Raw genomic sequence first — 14,421 nt, 5'->3', positions numbered from 1 at the left:
TCTGTCATGTGATTGGCCGAATAGCAATTTGTTTTACCAAGCAATTGAACAGATGTAGATAATAAAGTGGCTGGTGTGTGTGTGTATAATATATAAATATATAGGGCTAACCGTTTAAAAAATAAATAAATAAGAAAAGTATTTTTTTTCCCCAAAAAATGCGTTTGTAAGACCGCTGCACCAATCCAGTGTGACAAAGTATTGCAACGATCTGCATTTTATTCTATAGAGTCTCTGCTTTAAAAAAAATAATGTTTAGGGGTTCTAAGTAATTTTCCAGCAAAACATACTGATTTGAACTTGTAAAAAAATGTCAACAATAGGCTTTGTCCAGAAGTGGTTAAATAAGAGGGACTGGCAGGATCAACTGGTCATTATGTCCAAAGGTATGAATTAAAACGATTGTAAGCCCTGTTGCACCACTTTTCACTACAGATAAACCTATAATAAGGCTTACCTGTAGTTTCTGTGAATATCTCCTAAACTTGCAGTTTATGAGATATCCAATGTATCCGCATGTGCCAATGTCATTGGCATATGTACACTAAAGAAACAGCACGCTCGTGCCGATTCTTTAGTAGCTGTGGCTGATGGTAGGTCATTATAATTCCGGCCAATCACAGTATGCAACGCATACTAGCTCATTATACCTTTGTGTTGCAGGTTTTTTTTTTTTTTTTTTTACTGAGTTTACAACCACTTTAAGACACAGCAGAATTTTTCCAGACACGAATATGCCTAACTAGACACATTTACGCTATAATAATTTTAGGGGTAACATACACTTTAATACAATGTTGACTAACCAAGTTCTTTGTCAGTTCCGCAAATGTGCTTTTGCAGCTGTGGTGGTCCTGGGCCATTATAGCAAATTTAGAAAATGATACAAAATATAGTAAAAAGCAATTTAAAAAGTTACTAGATTCAATATTTTATATTAAAAAAAAAACACACAAATACATTAAATATTACAGTGAGCATTGGAGGTTCTTATTGACACCTTACATCTCTGTACAGTAGGACCATTATAATGCAACTTCTGAGGGATCTTTTACACTGATCAGCCATAACATTAGGCCCACCCAATATTGAGTAGGTTCCTCTTTTGCTGCCAAAGGAACTCTGACCCATCAATAGATGGACTCCTCTAGCCCTCTGAAGGTATGCTGTGGTATCTGGTACCAGGCCATCAGCAACAAAGCACTGCCTCCTTCCCATAATGCAGAGATATGCACTTAGCGGACCTCCACCTGTTGCAAAACTACAAGTCCCATCATGCCTCTGCCTCTGGGTGTCATGCTTGTGGTGGTCAGTGTCTTGGTATGCCTTATGTTATAGTTCTGCAACAGCTGGAGGTCCGCTAAGTGCCATAAGGCATACCAAGACACTGACCGCCACAAGCATGACACGCAGAGGCAGAGGCATGATGGGACTTGTAGTTTTGCAACAGGTGGAGGTCCGCTAATTGCATATCCCAGCCATCTCATAAAAGAAAATGCAATTCATCAGACAGGTCACCTTCTTACTTAGCTCTGTGGTCCAGTTCTGATGCTCACGTGCCAATCGTAGGTACTTTTGGCTGTGCATCAGAACCAGCATAAACCCTTTCAGCAGTCTAACCTTCAGAAGCTCTTCTATTGGATCGGACTACACAGACCATTCTTTGTGTCCAATGTGCAGCAATTATCCTTTGCCCCCCATGACCCTGTCACCAGTTTTCCTGCCGTAGACCACTTTTGGTCAGTCCTGACCACTGCAGACCAGGAACATCCCACAAGAGCTGAAGTTTTGGAGTTGCTCTGACCCAGTCATCTGACCATTATAATTTGGTCTTCATCAGTCATTTAATTCCTTATGCTTGCCCATTTTTCTACTTTCAACACATCAACTTCAGGGACATGTTCACTTGCTGCTTAATATAGCCCACCCACTTTCAGGTGACATTGTAATGTGATAATTACCTGTGAGTGGTCATAAACCAGAGCTGAACAGAAGCTCGCCCTTAGCCCTATGTACTGTAGATTTGTGATGGACCAGGCCCCATGCTGTGTATATTTCATATCCATATACATTCGCACTAAGAGTTACTAATAAATTAAAGCAGATGAAAAGCTATTAATGTATACTATACATCTATCAAGGATTCTTGCACATAATCCATACTGCAAGTCCATAGCATACATGATAGGATGTTGTGAAAGCTACAATTTACTTCCACTTGAAACGCTGTGAACAGAAGTGACTTAGATGTTATTAGTAATCTCCTCAGCATTTGTGTAGAACATTGATATCCAATAATTGCAACACTGAAATTGAAAAGAGTGAACAAATCCCTTTAAAAATTAAAAAGGCTAGTCATGGGCCACAATGCAGGCTACTTTTGCCATTTTAACAACATCTTAAAAGCAGTATTAAACCCAAAAACAAAAATTTGATATAAATAATCATTAGATGTGGTGGCTGCATTCATTTTTTTTTGCTGTTTTCACCTGGAGATCTGACTAGTAACACACCTCCTGGATGAGGCCATCCAATTGGCACAACATGCAAGTGCAATTGGCTCTCAATGAAACCGCTTCGCACATGTCCGGGGGTGGCCGCGGTCGGTCCACATTCCAAAGGGTCCTGTGCATGTTTGGGTCCGGTTCAGGTGGGAATTCAAGCAAAAATTCAGACGCGATTTGCACCTGAACTGGGAAAAAGGAACGCACCAGACCCCATGCTGGGAACCACTGCCGCACCGATGTGAAGCCGACCTAAAGCCGAGTACACACTATATAAATGTTCTTTAATTTTTTTTTTCATTTAGATTTACCAAAACCATATAATAAAAGGAGGTCAGACCCGAACACTTTCAATTTGTATGCAATCAGGCAGGCCCTTGCACTACATAGTTAAAAGGTAAATCTGAAGGAAATTAAACAAAAGTTGTATAGTGTGTATCCAGTTAAATAGTACCTGCACTGTGGTTGAAGGTATACAGGGCTACTTTTAGACAGCAGCTTTGTCAATCTGGGGGGAGGGAAGGGTTTGCTGTACTAGCAGATTTAGAGACAAACACTAAACTTTTTTTTTTTTTTTTTGTATAAAGGTTTTACATTAAAAAGCTGTTCCGTTTTACATACCGCTATCAGTAGTAAATGGTTGGTCTCATCCTTTTAACTTACAGTTCTGTTCTTTTGAAATACAATAGACTTACTGGCTGGATCACCAGATAAAAAGAGACAAAAAAAATATATATATACTAATGCAGGCATCACATAGGGTTGATTACTGTATTAATAAACCAAGTCATTAGGAATTAAAAAAATTGTTCATACATAATAAACTTGTCTATACTTGGATAGTAGATGTAAACTGCATTTCGCTTTTTTCAAAGCAGTCCTTGCATTTAAAAAAAAAAAGAGAAAAAAGTGGGACCGCCTAAACATTTACCTTAAACTAGAATAATTTTTTTTTAGTGGCGAGGATAAAAGCTCTGTTTTAACTGTGTATTAATATTTCTATGGGAGGACACAAAACACCCATAAAGACTGTTAGGAGGTAGCCATTCCCCAATTCTTGTGCCAAATCAGTTGTGGAAAAGCGAAAACCAATTCCCTGAAAATGCGTGTGGACAAGAGCCACAGAATGGCTTCCCCGAGGACTTTTGGCTCGTGTGTACAGACCCTGGCTGAACAAACATGGCAGAAAACCAGCATCCAATTAGCGATTGCAGCCAATAGCGGTGAGGGCTGATCAGTGTGGTCTGGCAGGGCCAGAACAGCACTCAGTTCACTTAGTTGAATGGAAAAAAAAAAAAGTGTGTACACAGCTTAAAGTGAAGGTTTCCTTTGTTCACTCAGTGCAAATGAACCCCCCCCAAAATCATACACTAACCTTCCTTGACTGTTACCAGTAATAGAAAGCCCTGTAAACTCCAACCAACGTGTGAAATTCTACCTTTTCGAACAGCCCATGGACCCTTCAAATAAAAAGTGCGCAAATGTGGCCACAGGAAAACTGCAAGAGTTTGAACCTAGCCCTAGGCCTTGTTCACACTATACATGCAGAACAACTGATGGGGAAAAAAAATAAAAAAACAGGCAGATTTCACATGAATTTTCATGAGTGCTTCAGCGAGGTTTTTTTCCACTGACTTTTTTTTTTTTAAGCACACATTCACACTATATACTATTTCTTTAATACAGATCCTCCCCTTAGATCAGAGCCTCCAAACAGAGCATCCCTTTACACTATAGTCCTCAACAAACCTTTCTTACATTCAATTCCCCATCCTCCACCCCCGATCAAAGCTCCAAAGTTGGCATTGGTGTCTCCAATACAGCTCTATCAGTGTCCCCCTCGTTAAGGCTTCCTGCAATTGGCGTCTTTAGAGCTCTCCCATCAGTGTCCCCCTCATCAGAGCCCTTCTATTATGATTTACTTGTACCATGCGCTGGATGGGGCAGGATTTTTTTCCTTTACGCAGAGCAGTTCTGTGTGCTTCCCCCAACTCATATGCAGACATGCTGCTGTGCACATCACACAAGCATTTTGGTGTGAACAAGACAAATAGAGAATGAATAAAAAAAAAAAAGCAGTGCTTACATTCAACGATTGAGAAGTTGCAATATAAATGCAAAAGAGGACTAAAATCAATTTAAGTTCACTTAGGGACACAGGACTTCAACGACTGTTCGATTATACTGCCACCATCATTCTAGCAGTGCCTGTATAGTAGACATGCGCAGTACATCCAGGCAATAGAGGGAGATCTACTTTTATAGAACAAGGACCAGACAGAAGGAAGGATGAATGATAATCTGGCTGAGATGAAAGGCTGAAACTGCCTTAGCAAGGAAGGGAATTCTAGGTCTCAAAGCCACCTAATCACTGTGTTCGATGAGAAAGACTCCACAGAATTACCAGGGAGACAGATAAGAGGTACCCAGTACGAGGGTCTTAACCAAGGAATGAAAAGCAAACAGCCTTTAGAATAAAATGGCAAACACTGACATCTGACCCTGGATGGCTCTCGGGCCAGTAGTTGATCCAGGACCAAATTTCAGAAAGGCTAGGGCTCACCTCAGTGAGAATTTTCCAGTTTGAAAGTTTCTCTCCTTGAACAAAGCAAAACATGCCTAACTTGTAAGATGACAGACCTTATGAAAAGTGAATTTCTTCATCTTTAACATCAGAGATGCCCAAGTTCCTCAAGACCTGGGCTTCAACAGCCATGCTGTGAACAAGAATAGTAAACATGTGTATATACATGAATTTATTCCAGTCTATTCATATTTTTACTTGCATTGTGGATTGAACTCATCTGTATATGGAAAATAAAATACTTCTATAGACACAGTGCTCATTTGCGTTCATGCTGCATGCTTCATTTAAAGTCCCAAAAAATCCACCTTTTCAAGAATGGTAAACAGGTCCTTGGGACAGATCTGGAAGGGCCCATGCAGCACCTGCCAGCAGTCTGATCAAGCCAGAGAACCGAATTCCTAAGCCACCAAGTCAGGACCTACCTTGTCCTTGATCTTAGGTGAATTGGCCGATGCAGAAGCTTAATTGACATGTTCCACGATGACAGAATATCAAGTTGTATGGGTCTGGAGTGAACTGGGTAAATGGGACCATTTCAAAGCCACCATCAATCTGAGAATGCTCATAAACAACTGAAGAGTAGGTTAACTCCTGGACTGAAGAGTCATCATTTTGTATTTTTCCTGGGAAAAAGGACTTGAGCTGTATCTAGGATGGGACCCAAAAACTCCAAGTGATGAGTCAACTCCAGCTCCAATATCTTAAAGGGATTCTAAAGTCTCGCTTTTTTTGGTTAAAAACAAATATGGTAATACGTACTGGCCCTGTGTAATGGTTTTGCATGGATCAGCCACAATCCTCCTCTTTTCAGGTTCCTCTTCGGTGCTCCTGGCCCCTCCCTGCTGTTGAGTGCCCCCACAGCAAGCAGTGTGCTATAGGGGCACCAGAGCAGAGTTGCACCCCCCTGTGTCAATTCAGAAACAGAGCTGCAGCCCGGCACCTCTTCTGATGGGCTCACTGTATTTGATTGACAGCAGAGGGAGCCAACTTTACAAACTCTTTCGGGTTAAGGACCCAACTAAACCTCTAAGGTCTGTGTCATATTTTTGGCTGAAACGTGTGCCGTCCGTTTCCTCAACAGGAGGTTGTTAAGGGATACACTGGGAACATAGCAAGGAAAGTACAGGGACCAGGGCCCTGGTGCACACTTGAAGTTGGTCTAGGCTTTATGTTAATGGCAGTGCCACAAACTGGAGGTGCTGGGGAACCACATCAAAGCAAAGAATCCACCTATGTGCCAGAAAAATAAGGATATGATAGTGCAGATCCTCAATGTCCACACAGGCCAGAAAGTCTCCCTAATAAAGAGGCAGCTATGACAGACCTGGTAGATTTCATGTAGAATTTCTGGGCTTTTTTTCTGGGCATTTAGAGCCTTGAGATCCAAGCAAGACGGGGCAGATGCCCCTTTTAGATTTTTACTGTAAACAAATTGGAATAGAACACCTAAAAACCATGCTGCCACAGAAAATGGGGTTATGACCCCTTGCACCAGGAGGACTGCATGGAGATCTGCTAATCTATGCTGTGCCACAAGCAGGGTGGAAGGCATGAACCGGAGGGGGCCCAAGATCCATAGTCAAGCGTGTAGGCCCTAAAAACCACCTGCCTCAACCAAACATCTGATGAGCTGGCTGACCAAATTTCTGCAAAAGCTTAGCAGACATCCCTCCACTTTAGAAAGCATGGGCACCCCTTCATGCCGAGGAAGACTAGTCTGAAGACTTGGGCATCTTGGACGTCCAGGGTTTGCAGGCAAAACTGACTGCCAAGCGTTACTTTGGAGGAAGAGGCCTTCTTGGTCTCGGAGGAGTTGGGCTTCCCAGGCTGAGATCTAGACTTCTTTAGTTGGGGCAGATGGGTGCTCTTGCACCCAGTAGCAATATTATAGAGGATGTCCACTCCAGGGCAGCTCCAAAGAGACACGTTTAATGTTAACCCATTTTATGATGGACCAACAGAAATCAAGAATAGTAAAATGGCACCCAATTGTCCTAACAAGGAGCACCTAGTGGTCAGCTCACAAGGCTTACTTACAAAGTGAGCCTTCAGAGACAGGGTCATACCTAAACTGTGCCATGGTTCTGGACCCGGAAAGCACGCCACAGCTAACTAATCAGTACACTCAGGTTGTAAAGTGCTCAGCACAGAGCCCTGTGCCAGAAGGTCCGGTTCTCGGCTAGCCTTCTGCTTGTCCAGGGGGGTTCTGGATATATAATTCAAAGCTAGTGCTGAGGACCTGCCGATCTGGATATCTGTGTTTAAAACCAGCTTAGTGGCTTGTGGAGACATCTTGACTGAAGAAAATAAAAATAGCTAGCAAAAATAAAATTCTTTTAGGACACTAGCAAAAAAAATGAGGCATGCTGGGGGGAGTAAGAGGGGTTGGGTTATACCAAGCTCGTCAGTTTGTTTTTCAGTGTCCAAATCTTCCTATAGGCTGCAGTATAAGCCAGTAGTCATTGAATACCTGCGTCCCTCATCCCTAAAGAAATTTTTTGATCACATGCAACTTTGAATCTGATCGATGGTTGTGGAGCAGTACATTTGGAATCAGTAACTACTATTAAAGGGCGAGAACAGTTTAACTAGTTGCCAGGAAGCTGGTATACCCATAGTCTTCATATAGATCTGAGCATATAATTAATTCTACCCTTAGGCCCCTTTCACACTGGGGCGGGAGCGGCGGCAAAATGGCGCTATTTTTAGTGCCGCTTTACCGTTGTGTTAGCGCCACTATTCGGCCGCTAGTGGGGGGCAGATTTAACCCCTGCTAGTGGCCGAAAGGGTTAAAACCACCCGTGCTGCCCCATTGCTTTCAATGGGCATGAGCGGCGTAAACGCCACTCCAAAGATGCTGCTTGCAGTTTTTTTTTTAACATTCCTGCAAGAGCACAGCTCGTGTGAAAGCTCTCGGGCTTTTACACTGGAGACACAGCAGCGGCTGTTTCAGGGCGCTTTGCAGGCGCTATTTTTAACTCTGTAGCGCCCCAGTGTGAAAGGGGCCTTAGTAAATAACAAAAAGACAAAGCAGGCCTTTATAACTGATGATCTGCTACCAGATGACCCTAGATTTATACACTCTTTATGAGTGTAGCCATACCATATTTCACCTGTGTATGAGAATGTTTTATTATGAAAGATCAACATTTCATTACAATGGAAGGCCAACACATATTTCCTGCATTGTACTTCTATACAGAGTGCATTTTCATCTGGATTTACACAGGTCCTTGATATTAGAACCACTAACTTTGTGTATCTAAGAGACTTGGAATGGCTACAGGATGAAAAGAAAAAACGTACGGAAGAGATGACAGAACAAGGGTGGAGCAACACAGCACATGAAATCTAAGTTATGAAAACTTTTAAGAGTTAAGAAACATAGCTATGGCCATAAAACGAAGTGCTTCCAAGTATTGAGTGCAGCAGTAGCTGCAATGGCTCTGCAAATACAATTAAAGTATGGAGACTCTTGACTTGTGTAGCAAAAGCAGTTGAAACAGCTGCAGCATAAATCGTAAAATGTGCTGCAGAGCTGCCAGAGCCAGGGTGGAAAGCCACAGCAAATAAAATCTTAGAGATAGCAAATTTTAAAAGAGTTAAAGTGACACTAAACTCTGGTTAAAAAAAAAAAAAAAAGTTCTACATAAAATTCTATGTATTCTTAACTCAAAAAAGTACCTTCTACTGCTCTTCACCTCATCCAAATTTGTTTTTGCTGCTCCAACTTCCCGTTTACGGGTAGCTATGTTCATTCTCCATGGTCCCATGGTATGTAGAAACGTAGCCACCCTCTCTTGCTTGCTTCCGAGTTAAGACTAGGGAATATGGTATTTGTATTGCGCATACAGCAGTACTGAAGACCACAACTAATGTGTACTGCTCTTTCCAAACAAAAGGAAATGGCGGTAAAAAAGGAAAGGTGTAGGGGCTTTGAGAGGACAATACAAGGAGGCAAAAAATCAAAATAAGAAAAGATTTCAGAGCCCTGAATCATACAATAATGGCACAGCTGGGGGTAATGTGAGAATTTGCTGTCATGAACATTGCATGAAAATGCTCGTTCTTTACAATATTGTTACTCTCAAACATTTTCAAAATATGTTAAAGAAAACATGTATAAATTTCACAAAAGTAACAACTCAGTAACATATACAATATGCTATTTTGTGGAACCATTGCAGTACTTTCCATTGCAATCCAAAGCATTTTCTGTTGTGTTTTAACAATCCAGTCTGGTTAAAGCGACTCTGTCGCTATTTTCAAAAGATTTAAAAAAAAAAAAAAAAAAAAAGAAGGGGGAGGAAAGCTCACTGCAAAGTAAACAAACAATACACACCTTTCTCCCACAGCTACTTTAAAATATGCTTTCTTGAAAGCCTTCTGCATTTAACAATCGTGGGACTGTTGGCCTTCCCGGCTGGACTCTGGTTTCCTCCACGGTCCTCAATATCACTACAGGATCTAGCAGGGGTGAAAGAAACCACAATGCACAGCAGGGGACCAAGCATCAACACCAAGAAGTGTGACAGATGCTGAAGATCTTTGAGCAGGCATCTCTCATCAATGTAGCAGAGGCCAGCAGTGCTGACAGCAGGGTTGGTAAGTATTGTTTGCTCACTTTTCAGGGAGCGCTTTATCTTTAGTTCCTTTAATGCACTGAAAAAAATTATTCATCTGCTTGAGAAACACATTCTGGTGGATTATCCTTCTGGACAGCACAGTCCTCTTCTGGCATATCCATGTCTTGTGGAATTGGTTCATCATTACAAGTATTATTTTCTTGGGTAACCTCATCTTCAGAGGGATCATCTTCTTGAGTCACACATTCGTTTGGATCTGTCATCATCATGTGCAAACCACTGGAGTGCAGGAAAGACTTTAACTTATCATCATAGATCACCTTAATTGGTATTCTCTTGTCCTTGAATCTTACACGGTCTAGTTTTGCAGCCTTGGATGCTTCTTCTAATGAAGAGAGTTTTACCAACACATCCCCAGAGCAAGTATTTTTTTTGTCAAGTAGCAGAAAAATATTATCTTCATTCAAAGAAAAGCCCACAAAGAATTCTTTAACATCACTTTTAGTGACATCAGGAGAAAAGTTTCTAAGATAAATGTATGCTTGAACTTGACCACTACTCTGCCTTTTGCTTGTAAGTAATTTTTCCATTTCAGATTTGGAGATTAGGGATATGTACAACTTATGTCCTTTAAGCATTACTTTGTTTAATGCGAGAGCCTTCCTAAAGTGCTCCTTACTTGTGAATGTGACAAAACCTTTTCTCGTTCTGTGACCGCTTTCATCATACAGAAAGACAATATGATCATCACGTACATGGTTAGAAAAAAGCTTTTTTATGTCCTCTCTTTTAGCGCGGTAGCTCAAGTTTGTCATTTGTACATGGTACTGCCCAGGGTTTGTTGAATCCCTTTCTTCATTTTGACTTGCAGGAGATCTAGAACAGCTTAGGGGTGTTCTAGAGGAACTTAGTGGAGACCTTGTATGCCTTCGTGGAGACCTTTGAGGTGATCTTCGTGCAGACCTAGAATGCCTTTTTGGAGATCTAGACCACTTTCGAGGAGACCTAGAGCGTGATCGTTTTCTATTTCCTGATGTGCTTGAAATGCAGTCATCTTCAACAAGTTTTCCACCATATTTGATCCACTCTTTTTGATCTGACCATGCTATGCGCAAAATCTTGCTATCCTTGTATCTATTATAGCCTTCCAATGCACCATTTTTATTGCCAAACATGATTATCACAATCGCCTTACCAGGTGACTCTTCATCTTTAGAGAACACTATGTCTCTAATGGTAATGCCATCAAAGAAATGTCTGATATCTTTTGGAGTTAGATCAATATCACCAATGTCTATCCGTAAATATAACGATGTGGAGCGAGAATGAGCTTCTTTGCCTTTTTTATCATCATCAGTACCATTTCTACCATGTGCAGAATCTTTAACCTTGTGGCTTTCCAAAGCTTGCTGCTTTTCTTCTGCGGAGACAACTGAAATTTTTATTATGGAATTCCTTATTTGTTGGCCTGACATTTGAAGAGCTTGATAAGCATTGTCCCATGTTGCAACATCAACAAAAGCTTCACCATCTGGCCCACCAGTGATATGAACACCTCCCTGGGGAACGTCCAGTCCAACAAAGAATTTTCGGATATCATAGGAATTTGCTCTGTGAGAAAGACCTTCTAACCGAAGAGTAACACTCATTCTTAGTTACCTGTAGAGAGAAAAATATTTTTTACTGACAAACATTAACCACTTGAAGACCAAGCTTTTTCTGGTACTTTGTTTACATGTGACAATTAGTATCTTTTGCTAGAAAATATCTTCAAATCCCAAACACACACATTTATATATATATATATATATATATATATATATATATATATATATATATATATATATATATATATATATATATATATATATATATATATATATATACACACACACATATACACATACACATACACATATACATATACATATACATTTATATTTATTTATTTATATTATTAAGCAGAGGCCCTAGAGAATAAAATGGTGGGTTTTGCAATTTATTTTATTTTTAAATTTCAAAAGGTTTTTATTTTTGTGATACAAGCAAACATATACAAACAAATGTATTACAAGGGTGACAGATTATAAACTTGTGGCTAAGGATCAAAAAGGCAACAAGAGATGAGACACATCCTATTGAAGTAAAATCTAGCTGAGGTGCCAATGGCGTTATGTTGTCTCAATCCCATATATGTCCCGGTCGGGCCTCATAAAAATAAGAAGACCTATGCCAAAAGTACTTTAAATCCGAGGAGAAGGGAGTGTGGCGAAAGGGAGCGCTCCTGTGATAATCCCAAGGTGAAGTCTAGTGGGGAACCGGAGGAGTCCCCTTTAAACACCCAGCACCCCTAAGGGGATCAGACTGTGCTGAGTGGGGGTCTCAACTCCAGCACCCCACCGGAAGCGCCCCCATCTAGCCAACTGTGGCCTTATAGTTTTATCAAAGAAAAAAAAACAAACAAAAAACTGGAGAATCTGCTCGGGAGATTGATCATGTTCCGGAGTCAACCCGCCGAAACTGGACAGAAGAGGGATCGGATAGAGAAAGAAGGGTAAAGGGGGGGGGGGGCTCAGATCAGTGGAGACCAACCTTGAGGGCTTTTGATTGCGATTATAAAGTATTAAGCTAGCTTACTGAAGGGAGTAGGGAGCCCATATGCTGAGCCCAAGGTTCCCATGTGACTTTAAATTTAGAGCAGGTGTCCGAAAGGATACTGGATAATTTTTCTTTGGACATTATCCATGAAATCGTCAGCTGTGTGGCTTTAATGGAGATACTAGGTTGTTTCCAGGCTTTAGTAATTGTTCGTTTATCTCCCACTAGGATAAAGTGGATTCACTTCCTCGTGTGGGCAGGAGTTTTAGGAATCTGTTGGTTGAGGAGGGCTATTGTTGGAGACCTGGGGACCCGACGCCCGACAAATTTATCTATAATCAGAAATACCTTTCTTCAGAAGGGGCGGATCCTGGGGCACTCCCACCAAATGTGGGCCATTATGCCTGTCAGTTGACAGCCTCTGTAGCGCAGAGGGTCCGCGGACGCATATCTGAGAGGTGTGTAATACCACCTCAAAATGACTCACAGAAGCCAGTGCAAAAGTTAAGTGTTAAAGATCCCCTTGAAGGATTTAAAGCATGCCAATTGCCAGGTCTCCATGTCCCAACTAAATTGGAGCTCATCCTCCCACTTCCTCATGAAAGGGGATTTGGAGCCCGGTAGTTAGTGATGAATAAATGATCGATATTCCGCCCCTCTGCTCTGGGCCCTGACCACACCATAATTCATATGCCGTGTATCTATGTGGGAGTGGTTTTTCCACCTATATGGAGTTTAAAGTGTGCGATATTTATTGGAATCTGAAGTTTTCCGGAGTGGGAATCTCCAGCTTCTCAGTATAGTGCTTGAGGGAGAAAGGACCTGCAGGGGAGAAGTACCCGATTCGGTACAGTCCCTTGTCCAGCCACCATTTAAACGCATAGATGTTTTGGCCAGGAGGGAAGTCAGGATTGTTAAATATATGGGAAAGGGGTTTGCTAACTGAGGTTAAAGCTTTTAACTTGCGTAGCCTGTCCCAAAGCGCAAGGGAGAGGGTCGGAGCCAGAATTGAAGGACGAATTTTAGGACAGGACCATAAAAGAAAGTCTGAAATATGCCAAGGTATTGCTTGTCTCTATGCGTACCCAATCTGGTTTCTCAAATCTCGAATATATAATTGAGAGTTGAGCTAATCGCGCTGTGTGATAATATTGTATCAAGTTGGGAAGCCATAAGTCCCCTCTTTTCCTATGGCTATACAAGGAACTTTGTGGGATCCTATATCCTGATTTGCCCCAAATAAATTGAAGCATCTTGCTTTGAAATGATTTAAATGTGGCCTTGATTGATTCGGATGGGGAGGGAGCGAAACAAATAAAAGAGTTTAGTTAGATAGGAGAGTCATCTTTATGGAGTTTATTTTGCTTATCCAGGAGAGATTATGGTTAGCTCATGTTTTGAGTTCTGATTCCAATTTCCGAAACATTGGGGGATAGTTGGTGTTGTAAAGCTCTTCTATCTTTGGAGTTAAATTGATGCCCAGATATTTGATGGATTTATCGTTCCACTTGAAGGGGAAAGATTCCTGGAGTAAGGCTACAGTTTGTGAGGGAAGAGATATGTTGCAATTTTTTGAAAAAAAAGGAAAAGAAAACAATTTTTGGTAAAATGTAAATGATGATGCTATGCCAAGTAGATACCCAACATTTTCAAATTGAGCATGCTTGTGCAAAGACGACAAATAAGGTACATTTTACTATCCATAGGGGACACTTTAAAACCCTTACGGATTACCACTTTAGATTTACACAGAAATACTGCCCATAAGCTGACATTAGCAGCGATACCTCACGCATGGGACAATCGCTGTTTGAGTGCATGTGGGACCCCCAACACGTGTGTTTGCCTTTGTGTGCAAACACACAGGGATGGGAGTACTTTAATAGGATTTTTTGTACTCGCCGTAAAATCCTTTTCTCTGTAATTCACCGATCGACACAGCTCCTCTCTGTAACAAATGGGTTGTTAGCCTCATCACTAGGAGAATACTAGGCATTAGTTGTAATACAACACTCAGAATTCTCAGTTCCGCCCAGGGTGGGCGGTCCCTTGGGTAACAACCCTCCCGTCTGCAGACAGACCTCAGTACATCATCAACAAGCAGTATAACGTAAAAGATAAAAAGGGAGGGGCGGGTACTGTCGGT

The 14,421-nt window shown here is 41.3% G+C and overlaps 1 protein-coding gene across 3 annotated transcripts in view; it reads right to left on the bottom strand.

Moving 5' to 3' along the window:
• Window positions 1-919: 919 nt before the first annotated feature.
• The window catches only part of LOC143997419 (RNA-binding protein 12B-like), a 43,817-nt gene continuing 30,315 nt past the window's right edge, over window positions 920-14,421 (bottom strand). For all 3 annotated transcript variants that reach the window (XM_077493027.1, XM_077493028.1, XM_077493029.1), the window contains one exon: window positions 920-11,336. In XM_077493027.1, coding sequence (XP_077349153.1) covers window positions 9,764-11,326 — 1,563 coding nt within the window. In that variant the 5' untranslated portion in view covers window positions 11,327-11,336 and the 3' untranslated portion in view covers window positions 920-9,763. The remainder of the gene's footprint in view (window positions 11,337-14,421) is intronic.

Source organism: Lithobates pipiens, unplaced genomic scaffold (genome assembly GCF_037356315.1).
Source record: "Lithobates pipiens isolate NorthernLeopardFrog02 unplaced genomic scaffold, aLitPip1_a1.2 Scaffold_19, whole genome shotgun sequence".
Lineage (NCBI taxonomy): Eukaryota > Metazoa > Chordata > Amphibia > Anura > Ranidae > Lithobates > Lithobates pipiens.
Note: the sequence above shows the minus strand (reverse complement) of the source record. Positions and strands in the feature narration are given on the sequence as shown.